Source organism: Erpetoichthys calabaricus, chromosome 2, assembly GCF_900747795.2.
Source record: "Erpetoichthys calabaricus chromosome 2, fErpCal1.3, whole genome shotgun sequence".
NCBI lineage: Eukaryota > Metazoa > Chordata > Cladistia > Polypteriformes > Polypteridae > Erpetoichthys > Erpetoichthys calabaricus.
In genome coordinates this window covers 28,300,785-28,328,424 of record NC_041395.2, presented here as the reverse complement: position 1 = coordinate 28,328,424, position 27,640 = coordinate 28,300,785, and the positions used below count along the sequence as shown (strand labels likewise).

Sequence of the window (27,640 nt, the reverse complement as noted above, 5' to 3'; positions counted from 1 at the left end):
TTAGAAAGACACTCTATAAATAAAATGTATTATTATTATTACTAGACATTAAGCCCGTTACAATAACGGGCGCTAGAACAGTAGTTCATAAACATTAGTAGGAACAGTCTATATTAAATGGCAAGGGACCTTTTACTTCATTAAATTTTTCCTGTAAAATGCCTGTAATTTTCTCTGACAGTAATACTGGCTTTGCTGTCCGTAATATGCGTTTAATTTTCTGTCACAACAGTGGGCAATCAGCAGATTCTCCCCAGCAACTGATGTAATGTGTGCGAAAATAAATCTACTTTTAAAAGTCATTGTATTGTAATATCATGAAAATTCGTATATTTAGGAAAACCCCTTCAACGACTGACACTTTACCGGGCCAAGCTTCTTAATCGCAAATCTGACATCCTCAGAGTGAACACTTGCACAACAATGGGGAAGCTGGTCTCCGCGTCTCAGTACCCGATTGGATTTTTCGTGTTTTATGTTTTAGGTCTTAACTCATTTACTGAAATCCGATTGGATCTGCCGCGTGATATTTTATAGGTCCCGCCCTCTCTGTCTTGTGTGACGCGTCAGGCGGCCTTTGAAGCATCGCACCGTGCCTCGCACATGCGCACTTCATCAGAAGACACACACACACACGGACACTGGACGCACACAGGGGTTTTATTAAAGAGGATTATTATTATTATTACACAATCAAAACAAATCTTATATATAATTCGCCAGTCTACTCACTCACTCATGTCTGTCCGAAGCCGAATGCGCAGTCGCCTTTTGCGCAGCTTCCCGAATTTTCGCAGCAGGCGGCGGATTTACGGCCGCGAAAATTCAAAGAGAAAAGTGACTTCGATTAAAGCTCTAGAGGCCTGAAAGGCGATTTCGACTACAGCTCCAGGCCTAATTACGCATTCATTCAATACACTTATATCAGGTTTGTGGTGCTTATACTTACTATTATCTTACGTTGTTGAAACGGGCTCTTTGTCTAGTTGTTTTATAATAGTGCCACATGAGTGTGAACATTATAATAAGTGTGTATTAGCATTAATGGATGTTATGTTGAAAAATAAAACTGCCAAACGGCGTTACAATTTACAGAAACAATACGTGGTAATTACAGCTCCACAATGCAGTGCCTATGACTTCATAGAGACTCTTTTGTAATTATTGAACTTAAAATGGTAAGCAGGGACAGAAGCAAAATAAACTGACAGAATGACCTTAATGAGAATGTCCCCGTTTGTAGAGAAGACGGCACGACACTCCTATCAGAGTTCGCCCAAATGAACCCTAAACTCACCCGTTATTCCTCTCATTCAGCAGAATGGACTTTTCTGTGTCTGGACTGTCAGGATCCTTAAAGTTGTCGGGTTCACAAAAGCTGTGCTGCTCTTCATCGCTGCAATGTATAAAGAAAGAAATAAGTTGTTGTACATTCAAACTCTGAATCAGTCAAACTTTGTTTTATATAAGACTGCAATGCAGAATACACTTTTCACTATGACTTCAAGATTGGTGCACACATTGTCATTTGATCTGTTTTTCTCAGACATTTCACCACCTTATTTAATAGTTTCCAATTTTTATTTTGTTTTTTGCGGTTGTTTTAAAGTATTGGGCGCTGGACTGATTTCGAAGGACTGGAGAATGGCAAATATCATCCCAATATATAAAAAGGGTGACAGGGCAAATCCAAGCAACTATAGGCCAGTAAGCTTAATATGCATCACAGGAAAATTAATGGAAGGAATTATTAAGGATAAGATTGAGTAACACCTGGCAAGGACGGGAGTTATTAGGAACAGTCAGCATGAGGTCAGAAGAGGGAGGTCATGTTTTACTAACATGCTGGAATTCTATGAGGAGGCAACAGAGGGATACGATCAAAGTGGAGCAGATGATATTATTTATCTGGACTTTCAGAAAGCATTTGATAAGGTGCCACATGAGAGGTTGGGCATCAAATTAAAAGAAGTGGCAGTTCAGGGTGATATTTGTAGATGGGTGAAGAATTGGCTCAGACACAGGAAGCAGAGGGTGATGATGTGAGGAACCTCATCAGAACTGGCCGATGTTAAGAGTGGTGACCAGCAGGGGTCAGTGCTAGGGCTGCTGCTGGTTTTAATAAAAATAAATGATTTAGATAGGAATATAAGTAACAAGACGGTTAAGTTTGCAGATGATACCAAGATAGGTGGATTAGCAGATAATCTGTTTTATCATTACAGAAGGACTTGGACAGCATACAGGCTTGGGCAGATTTGTTGCAGATGAAATTTAATGTCAGTAAAAGTAAAGAATTACACATAGGAAGTGAAAATGTTAGGTTTGAATACACAATGGGCGGTCAGAAAATCGAGAGTACACCTTATGAGAAGGAATTAGGAGTCATAGTGGACTCTAAGCTATCGACTTCCCGACAGTGTTCAGAAGCCATTAAGAAGGCTAACAGAATGTCAGGTTATATAGCGCCTTGATGTGTGGAGTACAAGTCACAGGAGGTTCTGCTCAAGCTTTATAACACACTGGTGAGGCCTCATCTTGAGTACTGGGTGCAGTTTTGGTCTCCAGGCTACAAAAAGGACATAACAACACTAGAGAAGGTCTAGAGAAGAGCGACGAGGCTGATTCAGGGCTACAGGGGATGAGTTATGAAGAAAGATTAAAAGAACTGAGCCTTTACAGTTTAAGCAAAAGAAGATTAAGAGGTGACATGATTGAAGTGTTTATAATTATGAAGGGAATTAGTGCAGTGGATCAAGACTGGGACTTTAAAATGAGTTCATCAAGACACAGTTGGAAACTTGTTAAGGGTAAATTTCACTCAAACATTAGGAAGTTTTTCTCTACACAAAGAACACTAGACACTTGGAGTAAGCTACCAAGTAGGGTGGTAGACAGTAGGACTTTAGAGACTTTCAAAACTCGACTTGATGATTTTTTGGAAGAAATAAGTGGATAGGACTGGTGAGCTTTGTTGGGCTGAATGGCCTGTTCTCGTCTAGAGTGTTCTAATGTTCCTACAGTAATTATTATTAACTAGCATTTTTCTGAAACGTCATTTTGCTTTTACACAGGAGGCACCGTTTGGTGTTATTTTGTTTAGCGATTTCTCGCAGCTAAGTCAGAGCTCACAGAGTATAAAGCTCGAGCCCTAAGGTTACTTTGTTCACCGAGTTTGCAGATTTATCAAAAGAAAATAACAAAGCACATTTGGATGTTTCCAGTTCTTCGTTTGAAATTTGATTTCTGACTTTTTGTTTTTGAGTTTAGGTTACGTTTGGCTTCACTATTTTGATCTTTTGATTTAGAATTTCACTTTCATATTCAACTCCCAGTTATTTCAGTGGCACAGTAATAGGCACTTTTATCACTTGTTTTATATTATACCCATTATTTAAGAAATTTAGTTCTGAAAACACCTTTGACATCCTATTTTAGGCCAAGCTGGCATGAAAGTTGATTTTTATTGATAAATATGATTTACACAAATTAATTATATATTGATTAAACTGAATGGCTTCTGTCCTTGTTAATTGTTAGCTTTTACCTTTAGCACTGCGAGAAAGCTGTTCAATTAAAGCCTCTTGATCTGTGACTCAGTCCCACTGCTAGTTTAGTACAAGGACAAGTGTTCATAAGGTTACCAGTACAATCTACTGTAACAGAATCCTGACTCCAAGGGTTCTGTTTATCAGTAACATGAGAAATGAAACTATTTGCGCACTTCTGTAATTGACAAGTGTGTATAGGAAGTGTTACCAGCATCTGGCAGCCAGTCATCTCTTCCTATGAACTGAGTGACTCCACGTAAGTGTCAATTAAGGCATTCTTCCCATCCTGAACTGGCTTTGTAATTTAACTTTGACACCAGTTAAGGCAAAGCATGGATTAATTTAAACTGAACATAAAACTCTCAGATCCACACAATCCAGTAGAGGGCTCTGAAGCCTATCCTAGCAACACAGTACACAAAGCAGGAAGCTCTGGAAAAGATGCCAGTCCTTTAAAGGGCTCACACCTCGGCATACTCACAAAGGTGCCATTTCGCAATTCAAAAATTAATATAACATCGTGTGTTTGTGGATGTGGGAGGAATATTCTACATACGGTACAAATACAAGTATAAAAACAACACCCAGCAGTGCATTTAGATGCGTTACCTGAACTTTATTAGGTTGGTATAAATTAATGGTGGACAGGAAAAGCAAAGGACAAGCTTCCAAATGCGAGTGTCAGTTGTCATGGCTCCCCACCAGGTTTTTGTTAGGAGGGCCTAAAAAGAAAAGATTGAAATATTAAATGAAAACATTTATAAAATAGTTAATGATTGACTGATTGACAGAAATATAGATATTGTATATCTATTAGATGGTTCCTTTATTTGTCTTCACTCTAAAAAAATGTAGTGCCTTTCATATATCTATCTATCTATCTATCTATCTATCTATCTATCTATCTATCTATCTATCTATCTATCTATCTATCTATCTATCTATTACATAACAATATATAAACCCATTACAAACACATGCAAATTAGGTTGATTGGCGACTCTAAATAACCCCAATATACAGTAAACGTGCAGTCTGGTGTCCATGGCACCACAGTACACTCCAGTATTTTAAACCCTGTGATAAAAAATGTGATTCAGAAAACCACAATGGATGGAGGTGTACAGAGATGTTCAATACTGGTATCTATTATAAAATAGAAATTGATGCTGAGGTGTAAGCAAAAAGATGTGCTTATTATTTGTGTTAATAACCCTATCTCACACTTATTGCATTATAGGCTTATAAATACTTTCTTACAACATTAGATGCAAGGCAGGAATCAGCACAGGTTAAGGTGACAATCACAAGGAACACCGCAGGCACCAAGTTCAATAAATATTAAATATAATACTGTGGTGTGTGTATTTAATAAGCTTTAAAATCATATAAAAAGCATAAAAAAGATTGTGTATATATATATATTTTTTTTAGACCTGTGTGTAGTGGACATCTGCAGGGCTTAATAAAATGATGTCGTACCACCCTGGTATGAGCATTGTTGCTGTCGCTTATGTTCTCTCTTCTTTTGCCCTCAGATCTGAGGATCACCAACTCCAGCTGGAAGTCCTGCCTTTTCTCCCCAGAACATATAAAGGGCCCCCTTCCAGTTTCATCTGCGTTTTCAAATTATTTTTTCAATTTTATTTTATCTGTAATTTAATCTGCCATTACATAGTATATGGGGCCCTAAATCTTTACACTTGTTGTTTTATATATATATATATATATATATATATATATATATATATATATATATATATATATAAAGTACACCCCCAAAATTCCCTAGAACACCTGCGAATTGTGAAAAAATTTGGATGTGGTTGAAAAAAAATGCCTATATTTATAGTTTAAACCGTAAATATGCCCCCAAAACACTTTAACTTCATTTCAAACTCAGCTTAATACATTACCTAAAAGCAGAATGTAAAAGTAAACACATATACTGGACACTACTGTACTGCTATGTCTCCCGCAGTGCTAGAATGTAAAATACCGATGTTACCACTATATGTACTGTAATTCATGCAAGCGCATTTTCATTGCCAGAAGCCTTAGAAGGTGCAGGGCGTTTCGGTGTCATCTTGGAGCTTTTATAAGAACAAAACAGAAAACACGAGAACACTCATCTAGAGATGTGTCACAGAGCAGCAGTCTATCAGCAGCAAGGAGAAATGAATAACGCTGTAGCGGTCCAGTGCCACTAAGATTCACACCATCAAGAAGACGGCAATTTATTTATGTTTATGGTGGATATTCCAGGGACGCACCCAGCCTTGGCCCGACCCGCACACACTCAGAGACAAAGACAAAGCAAACTGGTGATCAAACAGCAAATAAAGAATGTAATGAAAACAAATTAAATAAATGAAAGCAACGATACCACCCCTGTTCCCCTTACGGCGATTATACATTAAATACAACAAAGCAGAAACAAAACACACACAATAAAGTCCATGATAAACGGCAACGGATGAAATGTAACGATGAAAATAGATAGTCCAGAGATCCACATGTTGAATGGGAATGTAAAGATAGTCCTACCAGTAGTTCCTGAAATGGTGAAGATGGGTGGACAGGTTCAGGAGCGCTCCTTTCTTTGCAGGATAGCCATGAATCCACTTACAGTCCTCATGTACACAGGCAGACGGCAGACAATCCAGACCCCAACCATGAAATGATCCAGGACAAAACGAATAAGTACAGGTAACCCAACAGAAGGCAGGCAGAGAAACAGGAACTTGAAACACAAATTACAAAAATTTTTTCTTTCTTTTGGTCACCAGCCCCCTTTTTAAAAGCCGCGCTGACATCCTTTGACCCCAACAGCCCCTACACCCTCAGCAGAAGACCAATCAGAGCCACTGTAGGAACTTCTGGGAGTTGCAGTTTCAAATTCTATTGGCTACTTTCACCATCCCAAGCCACGTTTTCCTCTACGGTTGCTTCCTGTTCTCTCTACAGTACAGTATTGCCACAAGAAATCCATAAAAAATTGCGAAGGATATTTGCGGTGTCTGCTAACAATTATTAGTTAGGTTCTAAGGAAAAATCCACGAACATCTGAGGCCGCAAACTCTGAACCGTGACTTTGCAGGGATCTACTGTATATATATATATATATATATATATATATATATATATATATATATATATTGTCACACACATGCGATTAGGAGGTAGCTAAAGGACTTTAATAACGGTAATGCTATGCCAGACCAGGGGGTAGCGGAGTGTGCTGACTGTCTCTTTCAGTCTCTTGCAGACCATTCTTGGGAAATTCCATTGGGTTCTGACTCCACAGATGACGTCACTTCTGGTTTCCAGCTCCACTGATGACATCACTTCTGGTCCCAAAGATGTCACTTCTGGGTCCAGCACCATTGATGACGTCACTTCCGGTCCCTGAAGACGTCACTTCCGGTTCGGGCTTGGATGACCTCATTACCTCTACCAACCCTTAAAACCGCCATCTTACCTCCACTTGATCAGTTCTGTTTTGGACTCTGTCTTGTAAGCAACTCAACCTCTTTTCTAAACCTTTTGCAGCCAGGATCATATTAAATGGGTGGCTGTCCCAAAACTTTGTGACTGTCTGGAGTTGATTTTGTTATTATATATATATATATTTATATATATATGTGTGTGTGTATATACTGTATATATATATATATATATATATATATATATATATATAGTCATACATATGTGCCTTGGGGACAGCTTAAAGTCTTAAAGGCTCTGGTGGTGGTAATTCCGTGCCGATCTACAGGATGGAACTGAATTCTCCCTCTGCAGACGGGATGACTGACAACCTCACCACCTCTGATGTCACTTCCAGTGTCCACCCACTTGGTCCTTCCTCTTCCTGCCTGGCTTGTATTTAACCGGAAGCGTTAGCATCTTGGATATTTTAATATCAAACTTGCATCTTCAAAAATATTCCTTTTGCTGAACAACTGTATTTTTTTCTTTTTTGCCTTTACAGTATATGGGGTCAGATTTTCACCAGAAAACCCTTTATCATTGTTTCTTTTCTTCTTTTACTTGTGCTTGGGAGATAACTTGAAAGTTAATTCCACCCTGAGTGGAACTCTTGCCCAATACTTCTCCTCCTTTCTCACCTACAAATCAAGGGCCTCATGTATAACGCCATGTGTAGAATTCACACTAAAACATGGTGTATGGACAAAACTGGAAATGTGCGTATGCACAAAAAAACTCGGATGCATAAAACTGTGTGCACACCAAGTTCCATGCACTTTTCCTTTATAAATCTCAATCAACATGAATTTTAATGCACGCGTACGCACCTACCGCCCCACTCCAACTACTCCCAGAATTCTGCCTATTTGAATATGCAAATCAATATAAATAGCCCCTTCCATTCAGTGTTTTGTTAAAAGATAATGGCAAAAGCACATGGAAAAAAAGAAGAATGTCAGCAAATGCAAAGTGGAGGCAATGAAAAACGTACTATTTGCTAGCTTAGGTAGTGGTATAAGCAACAAAAGGAAACTGAAGGAGCGATGCAGCATGGTGGAGACATTCAAAAGTTCAAGTTCAGAAATGCACTCAATATAAAAAAGTGGTCAGATATCAAAGTTGACGTGAAAAGACGAGTCACATTGCACGCTCTGTTTATTCTATTTCAGAAAATATTACAAATGTTGACCCCCCGTGCCACGCTGGTTGCACACACACCTCTGCCTCAGAAACCACTGGGCAACAATCTGACTGATGATGCTGTTTTAAAGTCACAAAATGAAATAGATGATGTGGCCAATGAACTATGGAGTATAAGGGCTGCACTATGTGATATTGACCACATTTGAAATCCTTCCATCCATTCTGCAACCTGCTGATTCCGAACACAGGGTCACGGGGGTCTGCTGGAGCCAATCCCAGCCAACACAGGGCGCAAGGCAGGGAACCAATCCCGGGCAGGGCGCCAACCCACCGCAGACATTTGAAATGAATTGGTTAAAAAATAAATGCTGCATCTGATTACCTGTTTTTACATTCAAACAAAGTGGTAACACTGTCTGATTTGGCTGATCATTTGGTGGGTCAGGTTCACCACATCTGTTCAGGTATGGTCAGGCCACGATTGTGTGCCACATTATGCAGCACACTATATGCTTGCACAAAGCGACACACTTTCTGTTATATTTGTACCTTTTGTGAAAGTGTTTATTTGATATTTGGACTTCAGTCTTCACATTTTATACACTTCAGGTCAAAATGTTTTCATTAGTACTAAAACACGGAAAAAGTTTGTCTTTTAAGTATGTGTTCAACATTTCTGTCATTCTACACTTACATAGACAGTAGATCTTTGTAGACATGGAACACACAGGAAATACATGTGTTCCAAATAACGATATATTTTTTTAACCTATACTGCTTTAGGTAACTGACTCCCTGATAAACAAGGCTTCAGTTGGGAGAGGTTTTGCAGTTTCTCCGGCAGTGGTAGGATGGAATAGTAAGCTGCTTGATGCTTGGAATTATCAACATATTTACAAGACAAAACACGCTGAATGGAGAGGTGTTAGTGGATTTAAGGTGGGCTGGATTTACAAGTTTTTTCGTAAGCTTTGGTAATTCTAGTGTTAATAGAGTGGAAATGCATTCTCTTTACATAAGGAAATTCATTCTTTGAAGGCATCTTTATAGTGTAGCTTCAGCGCCACAACAGATCGGTTCTTTGCTCTTTACATGACTCTTTGAGGTGACTCGCTATCCTTTAAAGGACATTGATAGTCATGGACTGGGAAATTAGAACACAACACAGAACATGCAAGGGTTGCTGCAAAGTGTTAAGTGCTTTTATTATTCAATAAATAGTGTTTTAGAAGTAAAGAGCAGTGCAGGTTCTTTATAAATAATTAAATAAATAATCCATAATAAAAACATTGTTCTTGTGGAGGTTAAAATGCAAATAAATAAATAATCAAATAAGTCAAAAAGCCAAGGATAAAACAAATTCATGATCTTTTTCTGTAAAAAACACTCTTGAGCTTCTGTTTCACTCTGAAATTGTTCCCTTTATTTTGTGACCGCAGCTGTGCTTTATCAGGGAAGCGCTCCTCAGACACATTTTTGGTACAGTCATGCAAAGTTGCTAACCTTGGTGGGTGTAGTCAGCAAAATTATAGTCCAAAAGAGTCCAGAATTTTTCCTTGCAATTAATTTATTTAGTGACTGCACTGTCAGTACATTTCAATCAGGACGCTGCCGGGTATCTCTCCTAGTCCATAATAGAGATGCTCCACAACCTTCAATTGGATAAGCAGGTTAGAAAATGGATGAATGGACAGGTGGAGCGAATGCAAAAACTGAACAGTCAAGGCAAATGTGTGTTGTAAATCTGTAAATGTTGTTAATCAGCTCCCCTTATGTCATTTCACCTAACTGATGGTATTCAGTGTTCTCCTCAATATCTCTCTCATTTTTAATATAGACATTATTGATTTACTTAGAATTTTTCCTAACGGTGATTGTAATTTCCGACTTACCTGCACCCCATCATGTGCAAAGAAGGATTTTGCGTCGGCTGTTGTTGCCAGATTCAAGCAAGTAGTTTTACTCCAGTATTTTGTCTTTCTCACAAGCAAAGCAAAGGCCATTTCTTCATTGTTTGTATAGCACTCACTAAACATGTCTGGATAAAATACAAAAAAAATGTGAGAAACGTAGAACAACAAACACCTAAAAGAAGAGCAAAGTCAGCATTGAAAAAATGGGTGCTCTTTATTATTGACAGCTAGATGTGACCTGCACTATTAAAATAATGCGCTAAACAAAGAATAGCACTCCACTTGGATAGGAGGGGAAGTGCGTGATAAACGTGCATTGTGATTGGACAAAAGCTAAACCCAGGGGTGTGGAACAAATCCCATAGAAACTCATTCATACATCTCATTAACCTTAACAGTGGTGTCCCTCAGGAATCTGTGCTGGGGCTGCTGATCTTTTTAATGTACATAAACAATATGAACAAGAATATAAGCAACAAGCTGGTCCATTTTCAGAAAGATACTAAAGTATGGAAAACAGCAGATAGTTTAGAAACAGCTGAATCACTACTGAAGGATCTGAACAGAATTCAAGCTTAAGGCCCATGAAGTTTAATATAAGCACAAGTAGTACATTTAGGAAGTAAAAATGTGAGGTTGGAATACAAAGTGGGAGGTCTGAAAATTAAAAGTTCAGCTTGTGAGACCTAGTGGAGTTGACACTATCAACTGTCAGACAGTGTTCAGAAGCCATTAAAGAGGCTGACAAAACTTGAGGTTATATAGCGCCCTGATGCATAGAGTACAAGTCAAAGAAGGTAATGCTCAAACTTTGAAACGCATTGGTGAGCTCTCACTTGAAGTACTGTGTGCCATTTTGGTGTCCATATTACAAAAAAGACATAGCAGGTCTAGAAAAACCCCAGACAAGAGCGACTAGGCTGATTCTGAAACTGAGCAGCATGAGCCACTCTATCTGGAGAGAATGAAAGAGTTGAAACCTTTCAGTATAAGCAAATGGAGATTAAGAGGTGATATGATTGAAGTATTTTTGAAAAGAATTGGTACAGTTGATCAGGGCTATTACTTTAAAATGAGTTCAACAAGAGTACAGACGCATGGTTGGAAACTTGTTAAGGGTAAGTGTCAAACAAAACTTACCAAGGTTTCTTTCAAACAGGGATCCATAATCAGAATTATTTTTTTTGTGGGAAAAAACATTTTTGGTTTCCATGATAGTGTATCCTAGTATTCCCATTTATACTGCAGCATGTCACATCACGTACACCACTGTGTAAAATCAGCCAAATGCATTACATTTTAATGTTAACTCTAGTGATCATTGCATTGGTGTATTCCTGGCTAAAAGACTTTCTGACTTCTTGACTTTGATTCTTTCATTTTTCTTTCTACCCATATAACAAAATATAACCTGGATTGAACTTTTTAATGTAATTGGATGCTTGCAATTGTTAGAATTGCTTTTGCTGTTGTTACTAAGTGAATGTTTTAAATAAAGCAGACAGTATCAAGTTAGTTTCTGCATCTGAGGACCAGTGAATTGAGAATGAAGCATGGAACACAAAGCGCTGAGCCTTTGATGTGTTAGGATTTAATTAGTGATTCACTTCATTCCTTGGCTCCTCCTCCTATCCCTACTTATAGATAGATAGATAGATAGATAGATAGATAGATAGATAGATAGATAGATAGATAGATAGATAGATAGATAGATAGATAGATAGATAGATAGATAGATAGATAGATAGATAGATAGATAGATACTTTATTAATCCCAGGGGGAAATTCACATACTCAAACAGCAAAAAATATTAAATTAAAGAGTAATAAAAAATGCAGGTAAAAAACAGACAATAACTTGAATAATGTTCAACGTTTACCCCCTCTGGTGGAATTGAAGAGTCGCATAGTTTGGGGGAGGAATGATCTTCTCAGTCTGTCAGTGGAGCAGGACAGTGACAGCAGTCTGTCGCTGAAACTGCTCCTCTGTCTGGAGATGACACTGTTTAATGGATGTAGTGGATTCTCCATAATTGATAGGAGCCTGCTGAGTGCCCGTTGCTCTGCTACGGATGTCAAACCGTCCAGCTCTATGCCAACAATAGAGCCTGCCTTCCTCACCAGTTTGTCCAGGCGTGAGGCATCCTTCTTCTTAATGCTGCCTCCCCAGCACACCACTGCGTAGAAGAGGGCACTCGCCACAACCATCTGATAGAACATCTGCAGCATCTTACTGCAGATGTTGAAGGATGCCAGTCTTCTAAGGAAGTACAGGCGGCTCTGTCCTTTCTTGCACAGAGAATCAGTATTGGCAGTCCAGTCCAATTTATCGTCCAGCTGCACTCCCAGGTATTTATAGGTCTGCACCCTCTGCACACAGTCACCTCTGATGATCACGGGGTCCATGAGGGGCCTGGGTCTCCTAAAATCTACCACCAGTTCCTTTACTTTTGTTTACAGCCACACCCCTAGGGGCGGGGCTTCATTTACTATTTGCTCCCATGGAACTCTGCCAGTAATGGTGTCATCTGAGGTGCTATTTAAGGTCCCGGCACTGCCTCAATTTTTTTTATTGATTGGTAACAACCAGCACTGTGTTTGCTCTTAAGACTTTATAATTTTGATTTATTCTTTATTGGTTGAATTTTGAATTCTAGATTTTTTTCTTTTTTTGGTGTGATATCTAGACAGAAGAAGGAGGAAAAGGAAACTTGGTGGTGGAATGGCGAAGTACAGGAAGAGTATACAGAGGAAGAGGATGGCAGAGAAGAAGTGGGATAGTCAGAGACATGCAGAAAGTAGACAAGAGTACAAGGAGATAAGGCGCAAGGTGAAGAGAGAGGTGGTGAAGGCTAAAGAAAAGGCGTATGATGAGTTGTATGAGAGGTTGGACACTAAGGAGGGAGAAAAGGACCAGTGGGCGAGAGAGAGGGACCGAGCTGGGAAAGATGTGCAGCAGGTTAGGGTGATAAAGGGTAAAGATGGAAACGTACTCATGAGCGAGGAGAGTGTGTTGAGCAGATGGAAAGAGTTCTTTGAGAGGTTGATGAATGAAGAGAATGAAAGAGAGAAGCTGGGTTGATGTGGAGATAATAAATCAGGAAAGTGCAACGGATTAGCAAGGAGGAAGTAAGGACAGCTATGAAGAGGATGAAGAATGGAAAAGCCGTTGGTCCAGATGAGATACCCATGGAAGCATGGAGGTGTTTAGCAGAGATGGCAGTGGAGTTTTTAACCAGATTGTTTAATGGAATTTTGGAAAGTGAGAGGATGCCTGAGGAGTGGAGAAGAAGTGTACTGGTGCCAATATTTAAGAATAAGGGGGATGTGCAGAACTGTAATAACTACAGGGGGATAAAACTGATGAGCCACAGAATGAAGTTATGGAAAAGAGTACTGGAAGCTCGGTTAAGAAGTGAGGTGATGATTAGTGAGCAGCAGTATGGTTTCATGCCAAGAAAGAGCACCACAGATGTGATGTTTGCTCTGAGGATGTTGATGGAGAAGTTTAGAGAAGGCCATAAGGAGTGGCATTGTGTCTTTGTGGACCTGGAGAAAGCATATGATAGGGTGCCTCGAGAGGAGCTGTGGTATTGTATGAGGAAGTCGGGAGTGGCAGAGAAGTACGTAAGAGTTGTACAGGATATGTACGAGGGAAGTGTGACAGTGGTGAGGTCTGCGGTAGGAGTGACAGATGCATTCAAGGTGGAGGTGGGATTACATCAGGGACTGGCTCTGAGCCCTTTCTTATTTGCAATGGTGATGGACAGGTTGACAGACGAGATTAGACAGGAATCCCCGTGGACTATGATATTTGCTGATGACATTGTGATCTGTAGCGATAGTAGGGAGCAGGTTGAGGAGACCCTGGAGAGTTGGAGATATGCTCTAGAGAGGAGAGGAATGAGGTCAGTAGGAATAAGACAGAATACATGTGTGTAAATGAGAGGGAGGTCAGTGGAATGGTGAGGATGCAGGGAGTAGAGTTGGCGAAGGTGGATGAGTTTAAATACTTGGGATCAACAGTACAGAGTAATGGGGATTGTGGAAGAGAGGAGAAAAAGAGAGTGCAGGCAGGGTGGAATGGGTGGAGAAGAGTGTGAGGAGTGATTTGTGACAGACAGATATCAGCAAGAGTGAAAGGGAAGGTCTTAAATAATAAAGTAAGGGCCGATTGAACACTTCTGAGTCTGCACCTGTCATTCTACTTCCCAATGTGACATTCACATACTATGTGGCCGATGGTCAATCCAAGTTTCTGAGTCAGAAGTTCCACAGGAATGAACTACAAACTCAGAGCTCTAAATGGGACAATTCAGAGAAAACAAAGATACTTGAATTCTGCTAATTGTGATGTAATGCTTACCTTTCAACCTTATTCAATTTTATCAAATAAAAAATATAACCTCAGTTGTTCCAATGTTTGTTTTTTTTCAATGAATTACCTAAAATGGTGAAAAGGTAAACAGTAAGCTGGCAGAGGTTTAAATTTCAAAGTTTAGTTTAGGAAATTTCAGAATATTACAAATGGGCTTTTTTCAGGGAAGAACTAATAGGTTACAACCTACAGATGTTCTGCAGCAAATAAAGTTAATTAAGCCTTGCAAGATGTAATCAGAATATAAGTTTAATATGTCACTTTGCTCTGTGCAAATATTTTAAATCTGTTTTTCTTTTCTTCTCACGTGTACAACTAACACAAAGCCAGATTTAGCACACAGGGGCTCATCTGAAGAACTGCATCTAAGAACTTTAGAACTGCTAGGCAAGCATTTTAAGACAAGACACGTTAAGGACAACTGCAAAATGGGCATTGTTCTATTTCTGTTTGTCAGTCAGCATGACATTGGAACTTCTTTTCCTTGTTTTGAATGGCATGATTTACCTAAGTGGGTAAAGTGCACGTGAAGAAAGAGTATAAAGCCTTGGGACATTGCCTGGCACATCTTTGAAACCAACGGACGGATGGGAGATAACGTCATCCAATCCTGAAAATCCTTCCAGCGCAGTGACAAAAATGGCAGCCCCTACACATCAGGCTCCCACTACCCGAAACGTCTTGTCATGGCTTCCTCATCTGTTATGCCGCGTAAGCCGTCATTAAAGAAAGCTAAGTTATTTCTCCTATGTGAGTTCTTTCCATCGTATCACTAAGGAAGGGGTATCGCCTTTTTATATTTTATCTATATAGTTTCAGGTTATGTAACATGCCGCAATTACAAAAGAACTTATTCCAACAAGGGAGATAGATGAAGCAAACATTTTGTACAGGTGTCCCACCTTCTGTTGATTACTTAAAAACCCTCAATCTGTCTTAAAGATCAGACTGTGTCACTACACCCTCTGAAGTACACAGAAACTTTGAATTTTAACATCTGGCTGTTTACTGCTTACCCTTTCACCATTTTTGGTCATGATCTGCGTCGGAAAAAAGGAAGGTTGCTGATTCAAATCCTGTAAATGCCATCAAAAGTGATTCCACTCCTTTTGGGCCCTTGAGCAAGACCCTTAAACGCCAGTTGCTCTGTCCTGAAATTAATCTGCATCCAGCCCTGCAAGCAGGTCCTCCAGCTTGCAGGGAAAACTTGGGGGTCGGTGGTAGGACAGGCTCTCCAGCCGTCGTAAAAAGCGTCACTCTGTTCCAGTCCATTCAGACTAGTGTGGTGCTGAGGTGTCACCTGTTGCATGGCTGTACTCAGGTCCTAATTTGGGATTCTGAGATGGTTTGTCATTTAGAGGATGCGTCAATGCGCTGTATCAGCGCATACTCCCAACATCTATTGCATGTCAACTCATTTTGAAGAAAAACTGAGGTGTATACTGTATATATCTTCTTATATAATACATTACCATGGCTGTCCATTTGTCTGTACAGGATTTTAAATCACCTGTAGCTCGCAAACTGTTTGACCTATTGACCTGAAATTTGGTACACATATACTACGTGACCTCTACTGACCGCTTCGGGGTGATGATTTTTATTACTCTTTTTAGTTTATTTTATTTTATTGTAGAATCAACTCTTGGCAGCAGGGCTGCCGTGCAGCGCATGCGTATGGGCGCCATACTGATCCCTACCACCTTAGCCATCACTTCCCCTACCTCTTCATATCTTAACTCATTCTTGAGGCAGAATGAAGACTTAAGTGCCAGCTTAAGTGAAAAATTAAACTAAAGTAATTGCAACACAAAAACTGACTTAGTCAGTTTTAACGTGTAAAGACGCCAATGGAAGAAGAGAAGAAGCGGGACGCTAGGGTGGAGAAAAGAAGAGCTGCTTAGGAAACAGCAAGCGCATCAACCTCTGAGCAAACAAATGGTAAACATACAGAGAAAGAGGATGAAAACTAGGAATACTCAAGTCAAGTGTGTTCACTGCATGTTATCGTGCAGTCCGCCGTTTTATATATATATATATATATATATATATATATATATATATATATAGAAGAGAAGGTCTGTGATACGGTTTGCATATTTGCAGCTGGAGATCCACAAAGGGAGTTAAATTAATCACATATCATAAAGTAGTTTTTATTCCTGAGCTTTCAGCCCCTGCCAGGGGCCTTCATCAGAGCATAATGCTTAGACTTACAAGAATCAAAGGCAATATATAGCAAAAATTAGATGTGGGGGAGGGGTGGGGCGACAAGCTAAGTCAGTGTGTTCGGGGGGGGGGGGTTTGTGGGGGTATTGGTTGCAAAGTTTTATTTATTATGAACATGTTCTTCTTAAGTTTGCATATGCTGGATTGATGTCCAAGTGTCTGTTGATGGCGTTCTCATTTGATAGCCAAGATTCGGCCAGCTCTCTGGCACTTTTAGTACTGGCCTTAAATTTTACTTGTACATTGTCCCAGTTAAATGTATGTCCTGTTGATTTTGTATGCGTATAGATCAATGATAGTGAGTCCTTTCTTCTGACGGCGTTGCGATGTTCCTGTATACACATGTTGCAATTCTTTTTGAAGTTTGTCCTATGTATACCGCTGAGCAAGAACTGCATGGAATTCTATAAACTGCGTTTCGTGTTTCTGCTGTTGATGTCTTGTTTTTAGCATTAAAGAGGACCGTGCGCAGATTGTTCGTGGGTTTGTGTGCTATTCTGATGCCTGACTTGGCCAGGATGCGTGCTGTACCTTCAGACACCTTGTGATGATAAGGGAGTGAGTGCCAGGTGGGGTGGGGGTTCTGATTCAAGTCGATTGTTTGCTGAGTTTTTTGGCGTCTTCTGTGTAAGCTCCGATTAATGAATGTTTTTGGGTATCCATTTGAAGTGAAAAGACGGACGAGATAGCGTCTTTCATTCATTTTTGTTTCCTTCATATTACAATGGGTGAGGACTCTTCTGAATAGAGTTTTAACACAGCTCCGTTTATGAGATACCGGGTGGTTGCTGGTGAAGTGTAATATCTTGTCTTCATAGCATTCCTTACGGTAAACACTTGTGGTCAGGGTGGTGTTGTTATTTCTTTCAATGGAGATGTCCAGGAAGCTGATGTGTTGGTTCATTTCTTTTTCCATGGTGAATTGGATTGCAGGGAATATTGTGTTGATGTGGTTGTAAAACTCGTTCAGTTGGTCATTTTTTAGTATGACGAATGTGTCGTCTACGTAGCGTATCCAAATTTTGCATTACCAGTTCCGCTAGAAGTCCTGATAACGGCAATCCCATTGGCATGCCTTTTTTCTGAGTGTAGTATTTGCCGTTGAAATGAAAGTGAGTTTTTTGGCAAAGTGATATTAGGTGCGTTATGTTTTTAGTGGACAGTTTGGTTCTTGTCTCTATGGTGGGGTCACTTTCCAGTCTCATTAATAGTGTCTCTGTGGCCAGATGAATTGGAATCATGGTGTATAGCAACACGATGTCAAACGAGACCATGACCACGTTCATCCTCTGATGAAGGCCTCTGGCAGGGGTTGAAAGCTCAGGAATAAAACTACTTTATGATACGTGATTCATTTTCTCCCTTTGTGGATCTCCAGCTGCAAATATATATATATATATGGTGATAGTTTACGGTCCCTCTCGACCCTTTGAACCCTCGGCCAACACGCCAGACTCCAGATAAAAGTCCAATATTATTTATTTGAACAATAATTTGCACAAAGCACCCTCCACTCCACAATACTCTTCAATAAATCAATAATTACAAATACAATACACAATCCTCCACTCCCAGACGCTTAGTCACCCTGCCTCCCAACTCAGCTCACCCATCTGGGATTTCCCAGGGTCTTTTATAGTCCGTGACCCGGAAGTGCTTCTAATCCTTCAGTCCATGCGATTACCCAGCACTTCCAGGTCAGATGAAAACTTTATCCCAGAAGTATGTCATTTCCTCTGTCACTTTGACTAAGACGTACTTCCGGGTTATAGGGCAAATAACAGTCCCTGGGCCTCCCTGCAGTGACTCTTGGTGGTCCCCATGGTATCCATGGGCCCATTGCGGCACTTCCTGTGTGATTTTGGGCTATACAAAAATAAACTGTATTGTATTGTATTGTATTGTATCCAGCAGGGCTGTGCATTAAAACTCCATTGTCCATGATTCCCTGCTGGCATTCGGGGCACCTCCATGCTGCAAGGAGGGCTCCATCTGGCGGCCTGGAGGTACTGGCTAGGATGAATGGCCGGCCATATCTCACAATATATATATATATATATATATATATATATATATATATATATATATATATATATTTATATATATATATATATACACGAGGGGGGGCCCAAAAATAACCGGAATTTTGTTGTTGTTAGGTTGGTACTTGTAGTACGTGGTTGGGCCGATTGCTGACAGCAGATCAAAAAGAGCGTCGCCTGGAAACTTGTCGTGAAATGAAGGATCAGTTTGATAATGACCCAGATTTTTTTTCCAAAATTATTACAGGAGATGAATCGTGGTGCTACAGTTACGATCCTGAGTCGAAACAGCAGTCCAGTCATTGGAAAACCGCGAATTCTCCTCGAGCAAAAAAAGCTCGGCAGGTGAAATCAAAAGTGAAAACAATGTTGATTTCTTTTTTTGATGTCAAAGGTCTCGTGCATTATGAATTTGTTCCAGCAGGTCAGACTGTAAACCAAGCATTCTACCTAGAAGTGTTAAGAAGGTTGCGCAACAGTGTGAGAAGGAAACGCCCTGATTTGTGGGAGTCGGGCGATTGGTTCTTTCATCATGACAACACTCCATCTCACACTGCTCTCAGCATTCGCCAATTTTTGGCAAGAAATGGTATGACAACCCTGAACCACCCACCCTACTCACCAGATTTAGCTCCGTGTGATTTCTTTTTGTTCCCTCGGATGAAAAAAGACTTGAAAGGAAGGCGTTTTGCTGACGTCAAAGAGATAAAACAAGAAACGACCAGAGCATTAATGGGCATTACTTCAGACGAATTTAAAAAATGTTTCGAACAATGGAACAAACGGTTAGATAAGTGTATTTCCGCCAATGGAGAGTACTTTGAAGGAGACTAATTGTAGTTTGTACAGAAAATTAAATTAAACACGTTTTAAAAATATTTCCGGTTATTTTTGGGTCCCCCCTCGTATATATATATATATATATATATTTTTTTTTTTTTTGGTATACTATATTAATCCCTAAGGGGAAATTCCCTTTTTCACATACCCTAACTTACTCAGAGTTTTAGGGGCAGAGCACAGGGTCAGCTGTTTGTACAGCACCCCTGGAGCAATTGCAGGTTAAGGGTTTTGCTCAAGGGCCCAACAGAGCAGCATTCCTTCTGTGACTGCCAGGATTCAAACCAGCAACCGTCACTGCCAAAAGAGATCCTGCTCTGCTGGGCCCTTGAGCAAGGCCCTTAACCTGTAATTGCTCCAGGTGATGCTGTACAATGGCTGACCCTGCGCTCTGACCCCAAGGGGTGTGTGAAAACTACCAAATTCCTAATACAAGAAATTGTATAAAGCGAAATAAAGAACAAAAAAAAACTCCCTTAGCCACAGAGCCACTACTCCAAAGTGAAGGTCTGTGATACGGTTTGCATATTTGGAGCTGGAAATCAACAAAGGGAAAAAATGAATGTTATCTTAAAATAGATTTATTTTCCTAAGCTTTCAACTCCTGTCAGGAATGCATCATCAGAGGAAAATGATTAGACATACAGGAATCCAAAGCAATATATAGCAAATAGGGAGGGGGGGGGGGGATTAATGAGGTGTAGTTTGGAGGGTGTTGGTCATAAAGTCTTATTTATTTTGTGCATGTTCTTTTTTTCAAGCCTGCATATACTGGGCTCATGTCCAAATGTATCTTAATGGCGTTTTCATTAGATAGCCACATTTCAGCCAGCTCTCTGGCACTCTTGCTATTGGCCCTGAATTTTACTTGCAGCGTGTCCAGTTACACATGTGTTTGGTCAAAATTGTATGAGCGTATATCAGAACAGTAGGTCCTTCCTTCTGACACATTGTGATGTTCCTGTATACGTGTTATGAGTGTTTTTGATGTTTGTCCCATGTATACCGCTGGGCACACATTGCATGATATGCTATAATATGTTTAGTTTGCTCTTCTCCTTCTCCTGCTCTTCTCCTTTCCTTTCTCTGAAAAGCAAATGCATTTTATTACTACACGTTTGTGGTGTGCCATCTGTTGGAAAGACAGTTGTAATGTATGTTATTACTTACTGTACATACATTACAAAATGTATTCCAATTGATGGTCCTCTACAAATGGAAATGCTGAGGTCTTAGATGAGCCCTTAGATTTCAAACCATCTCAGACAGCTAACATAACTAGTATTTAATAAACAAAACTATGATAACTGACTCTTGGATGAAGTAACTAAAAAATGTGAAATGCTCCAACTTTCATAGCAGTTAACTTAGTCATTGAACCCACCTGCCATGCTTATAGTTTCTATCTTGTTTAACACAAATCTTTTGAAAGTGCAAACATTTAAAACACTGGAGCTAACACAAGAAAAACAAGCTGAAGGCCTTTGTTGACTCACCCAGGGCAAACTGCTCGTATTTGGCCTCTTTCATACTCCTCGCTGATTCGGCCTCCGACTCCAAACGAGTCATTTCCTTCATGATTTTACAGCCAGCCAAGGCTGCCGCTACCGCCTCTGGGCCCTGCAATTAACATTTTGAGAGATTTCAAAAACAATCCTCTGACAAATTACAAAGATATCACAGCAACCCAGCCAACAGTGAACATACAGTACCTTAGTGAGATGCTCAATGAGATACTAATAATTGTACTGCTGGTGGTGGTTCCTCTTCCATTACTTTTATTTTACCCAAAATGGACAAAAATCCTTAGCTGAATATCCACAAAATACCTTCCATGAAAACGTCACAATAATCAGACACATTAACAAGTCAGTGGCTAGTTTCCTTGAACACATTGTAATCCTATGAACATAAGAAAGTCCATCTTGAGATTGAATTTAAGAGTGCTTTCCCAAACACTTCATAACTAAACAGGCACATAAAGTCCTTCGAAATCGATGTCCTTCACTCATTAATCATCAGGTCAGACAGAGCACATGAAGTTCACATCATGAAAAGTATGAATAATAACACATTTTAGCTATAGAGGTACGATTAGTTATAATTGTATTTGTCATTGGGTGGAAATTTGGCATTTTGCAGAAACTCATTGAATAAATTAATAAGTAGATAGATAAATTAATATACGAGGGATGTTCAAAAAGTTTCCTCACTCTTATATTTTCATTGGAAACTGTAAAGGCGGGAGGAGTAGTAATTGGATGTGTCTGAGAGTGTCATGTGACTTGTTCTGTCTGGCAAGCTGGCTGCCCTTGCAGTTTAGTATAAGAGTTGTCACCCTGTGGTGAAGATGGCTGCGATTGTGGTGGACAGCTGGGGCTCATGCCCAGTTAGGATGCCTGGAGGATGGAAAGAGCAGTACCTCCCCTGGAAAACGAGAAGGCAGCAGCCCTGGTGGGTGTTGGGGCCACGGGAACAGAGCTTGGGAGCTCAACCCTGTGGGGGCCAGTGGCCACCACTAGGGGGTGCATAAACATTGGCTAAGCCCTAGACTGCAGCACTTCTGCCACACCAGGAAGTGCTGCCAGAACAGGAACCAAGTACACCCGGAATGCTTCTGGGTGTCACACGCAGAAGTGCTGCAGGAAGGTCATCAGGGAGCACCTGGAGAACATCCAGGTGCATTACAAAAGGGGCTGCCTCACTCCATTCGGAGAGCCGGAGTCGGGAGACAGAGGACAGAGCTTGCAAGAGAGGAGTAGAGGCGGCCAAAGAGGTGCACTGTGTGAGGTGCTGTAAAGGAGAGAACTGAAAATAAAAAGCGTGAGTTTTGTCAGTGTGCCTCTTGTGTCTGTCTGTGTTGGGTTGAGTGGCTGCCACATGTTCTGTCGTACGCTTTTTGTGGGCAGAAGGTGTGCTGGGTGCACAAATTCATCTCCGTATGTGTGCTCAGTATGAGGAAAAAGGTCTCTGTCATAGAGTCGTCTGTGAGTGGATTGAAATGTTCCATAATGGCCGTACTATTGTGACAGATGCAGAGCGCTCCAGACATTCAGCTACAGCCACGACCACGAGGAATGATGTGAATGCAGTGGTGCATCAGTGGCTATGTGCCCAACCAAAAACATTTTTTTGCTGGTGACATAAAAAAGTTGAGTGACTATGTAGAAAAGTGAAGTCATTTGTTTTTGAAATCCTTAATAAATAGAGTTAAAAAAATGTGCGGAAACTTTTTGAACATCCCGTGCATATACAGCACTGTAAATACACACACACACACTATGGTGTAAACACATAACAAAAAAGAAAGAAAATTTAAAAATATTAGTGTTATGTGCAAAGCCCCTCACAAATCTTCAAAAGGATACAAGGGGAATACAAACACCGAAAAAGTTTAAATAACCCCCTACTCACTTCGCTCGACAACCTCCCCACCTGCACTACGCGCCAGGAGTTTCACATCTCTGCTGCTCACGTATGTGGATTTCACTTTCACAAAACAACAACACTTTTAATTCTCGCAGATACACCTCTTCATTAGGAAGAAACATTACTTTTCCCTGATGGCAACATGAATTAGATGATCTACAAGTCTCCAACTTAAAGTTTAAAGCCAAGCAATATCTACATACTTCTGTCATATCACCTATGTCCATATATTCGATTGCTTTTCGCTTTTACCTTTCGTTAATATCGCATTGAATTTTGATTCTGTGTTAGGAATTACATCGTGACAACACAACGTATAACTGCCTGTGAGTGAATATCGTTTCTTTCTCTCTACACAAACTGTGTCTGACAATAGCATTCACACAAATGAGAAATGATTGAACCGTGTGCATGGTTATGTGGGCAGGACTTTTCAAATCTCTTTGCATAAGCTCTTGTCTCAATGGGGCTTGAAATTTTCTCTTGTGGGATTTCACTTTCACCAAACAATCTTTTAATTCTCGTGCATACACCTTTTATTGGGAAGAAACACTATTTTTCCCTGATGGCAACACGAATTAGACGATCTATAAGTCTGCGACTTAAAGTTTAAATCTAACAATATATTCAATCTCTTTCTGCTGTTCCATTATTTCACTGAGTAATAATTTCTGTTTCTTTGCACTAATGCGATCTTTACTATCATTTTTTTGAGACTTTCGAATTTTCATACTCCCATTATCTCTAACCTGCTTTGCATGTGTGTCCTGTCAACGTTTTTGAATTCTTTATGACGTTCTACTTTGTCATCTACTCTTTGTCTTTTATTTCCAGACCCGGGCATGGTTAAATCTCTTGGCACAAAGTCTCGTCTTGCAGGTCATAAAAGTGTCTCTCTGAGAAAATCACGTTTCATCTCCTTCCATGATTTTTTTTTTATAATAGAGAGATAATACAGGATACAAACAAATACATGCATAAAATGAGAAACAGAAGATGAATGCATGGAGCACACAGTCCTGTATAAGAAACAAGATATACTTGACTTGTTGACGTACTGTGGTTGACATACAAGATTATCCTGTTCAAGTTGTAACGTTCAGCTAGCTTTAGTTTGTCGGAGACATTTTCTGTGTTGCAGCTACAGAGAAGTATGAAGAAAATTAAAGGGACAGACAAGAAATGATGTTGGTATGTCGTATGTTGTAGGAGGATAACAGATGGAGTTGAGCAGCAGGCGGAAAAATAAGTTTGTGTCCATCCACCATTGATGGACCAGCAGAAGCAGGAGTCAGGAGCACTTCCAGACCCCACACACCAGGTGGCAGTGATCCGTTTATGGCAACCTAGTCAGGATACCTGCAGGGGTGCTTGGGAGTTGGAGTCCAGAAGTGCAGCCCTGCTGGGGTCCATGGGTGCCAATAGAGGGCACTGTTGGGAGAAAAACTCCTTACTTTCTTTGTGGTCTTGAAGGGTTTCCTGGGAGACATGGCATAGCACTGGAAGCATTCCTGGGTCCGGCTGGAAAGGGAGGCCACTGCCTCACATCACTGAATCATTTTTGCAAGTCATCTGACAATACTCAGTGGAAATAAAGAGGCGGAAGAATTGTTTGATTTTTGTAGAACTGTCAGATTTATTGTGGCTAATTCTGGAGAGGAGAGTGTGAAGAAGTGCTTTGGGAGAATAAAAATCCTTTATCTATACTAATAAAAGGCAAAGCCCTCACTGACTCACTCACTCACTCACTCACTCACTCACTCACTCACTCACTCACTCACTCACTCACTCACTCACTCACTCATCACTAATTCTCCAACTTCCCGTGTAGGTGGAAGGCTGAAATTTGGCAGGCTCATTCCTTACAGCTTACTTACAAAAGTTAGGCAGGTTTCATTTCGAAATTCAAAGTGTAACGGTCATAACTGGAACCTCTTTTTTGTCCATATACTGTAATGGACTGCAGCTCGCTGGCTGTGGGAGGTGGGGTTGCGGGGGTTGCGTATCCCATCATCATGCCTCCCACATAATCACGTGAACTGACTGTGAAGGAGAAAGGGCGGCCTTATATGGCATTCGTTTATAAAACAGCGGAGAGGCTGTGTAAAGGCAACTTCACAAAAAAACAGATTCTTAACAAATTGTTATTGGTATATTTTCCCTCAATTTAAAAAGGTTTTCTTTTCTTCTTAATTAAAATTTAAAAGCAATACTTTACCGCCGCGAAGCCCCTCTAGCGCTGACGTCCGAGGTTCGATTCCCATAAGGGAGTGCATTGAGTGTGTACGCCTGATTAGCCAAGAATTAGGGCGAAACACGTGTCGCGTACTCTTTGCATTATTTGACAGTAAACTATTTTCAACCATTCTATGATCTGCTTCTCAAAACTGAAGGCACCGTGGCTGATGTTAGCTGACTTGTTGGCCAACCATAAGCGTTACCTGGTAGGTAACCACCCATACAATCAGATTGTGATTCAGACTACGAATGCCGTGAATATATATATATATATATATATATATATATATATATATATATATATATATATGTGAATGTATATATATATATATATATATATATATATATATATATATATATGTGAATGTATATATATATATATATATATATATATATATATATATATATGTGAATGTATATATATATATATATATGTGAATGTATGTATGTATGTATATATGTATGTCTATATTTATATATATATATGTGCATATGTATATATATATGTGTATATATGTGCATATGTATATATATATGTGTATATATGTGCATATGTATATATATATGTGTATATATGTACATATGTATATATTTATATGTGTATATATGTACATATGTATATATTTATATGTATATATATGTACATATGTATATACTGTATATATATATGTAGATATGTACATTTGTATATGTATATATATATATATATATATATATATATATATATATATGTATATATATATATATGTATATATATATATATATGTATATGTATATGTGGATGTGTATATGTATATATAAATATGTATATGTAGATATGTGTATATGTATATATATGTTTACATAACCTCTTTAACACACTACTTCTCCGCTGCGAAGTGCGGGTGTTTTGCTAGTTTTATTCCAATAAAGTGTGGTGTATTACTGTGTTTTGAGTTTGGGGCTCAGTAGTGCCCCCTTATGGTCACATACTCAACAAGAAAACAGTGAAAGTGACTGTTAAAATAAAAGCTCCCATGAATTACCAATTTCTAGAGGAATTTCAGGGATTTGGGATCAATAACAAGTTTCATTTTACAGCAGGACATTGGCCAGAGCTACCCTGGAGTGGCAGTTGATATTCTGGGCCACGAAGCATATGGAATTTGTTAAAAAAAGAAAAAAGTGTCATTTCCAATCACCATCCAAGTAGTGAGAGCTGAGCTTATGCAGCGTTCTAAATAGTGACGAGCAAAACAGGTAAGTCTTGATTCACATTGAAGTTTGTGGAGCTGTCACTAAAATTCCGTTTGCAGATGACTTCACAGTTGTGACATTCACTTTTGATTTAAAGCGCTGTGAGTGTCTACATAAATGCAAAGTCTTCTTCTTCTTAAAAAGAGTTTTAAGTTTCTTTTTATGGTGGGAAACAAGGAATGCTGATCTCTAAAGCCTCACTTGTACTTCCATGTTAACCTGTCTGTGTAATGCATGTAGTCTGTCGTAACCCAGTAAAATGAATTCTTTTTATACCATCGTGCATATTACTGTGCCTTCTCACCACACAGGCAGCCCAACCGCCACCACCAATCCGCCATAGCAACTGCTCTTTCTTGTTTCTTCAAGATATGCAACTCTCCAAGTGCCTTGAAACTTTCAAGTTTGTTTTTCTGTCTTTGATCTTAAAGATGGCATTTGCCAAGATTGCCACCATAATTAGGGTCATGCATTGGCATCTGAGGATCACCCATCAGATTCTTGTGATGCTTGCACCACCACCCCCGGGTGAGAGGGTGCGCAGTTCCTAACTGTATCATCTGTTTTAACATCTGCAGTACCCAAAAAATGCTTAGTAAGGGCATGCTTGTAAGAGTTGAATTTGAACCCTGGTCCAGTGTGCACTTGGCATGTGTCTGAGTGTCATATCCTTCTGAGCTTATGCTTAAAAGCTGATGCTGTTATTTTATTTTTCACTATGAGAAATGTATTTCTTGTTATTTTATATAACCCCTTAAGAGAAAAATGTTACATTTACGGCATAACCATTTGGCATAACTTCTATAGCGGTAAGTTTCCTGTTTTTGTACCCAGCTGGATCATAATAAATTTAGGCCATTTTAAACCATGAGAAACAGGGTGTATGTGAAGAAATTCACACATCTCCTTTTGTAAGAATAAAAATAATACATTTAAAAAGTCACGTACATCCTAAGCAAACAGGACTATTAATTAAAATGTGGTCACTTAAGGTATCAACATCTGCCATGTCCTGCTAGCAACTGGGTGTAACCAATCGCGTTAAAAGTTTTCTGATTATGTAATGAATTCCTTTCTTTGAGTGGTGACCGAATTAATTAATTGTATAAATAATAGCGCAGAGGACACTTTTTTCTTTGCAAAAACACTGAC

The 27,640-nt window shown here is 39.6% G+C and overlaps 1 protein-coding gene across 1 annotated transcript in view; it reads right to left on the bottom strand.

Moving 5' to 3' along the window:
* trpm5 (transient receptor potential cation channel, subfamily M, member 5) overlaps positions 1-27,640 on the bottom strand; it is a 193,679-nt gene that overhangs the window by 42,191 nt on the left and 123,848 nt on the right. Inside the window, exons 13-16 of the mRNA XM_051923602.1 lie at positions 21,082-21,205; positions 10,076-10,221; positions 4,161-4,273; positions 1,298-1,396 (exon numbers count right to left, since the gene is read on the bottom strand). Of these exons, the coding sequence (XP_051779562.1) occupies positions 1,298-1,396; positions 4,161-4,273; positions 10,076-10,221; positions 21,082-21,205 (482 nt within the window). The remainder of the gene's footprint in view (positions 1-1,297; positions 1,397-4,160; positions 4,274-10,075; positions 10,222-21,081; positions 21,206-27,640) is intronic.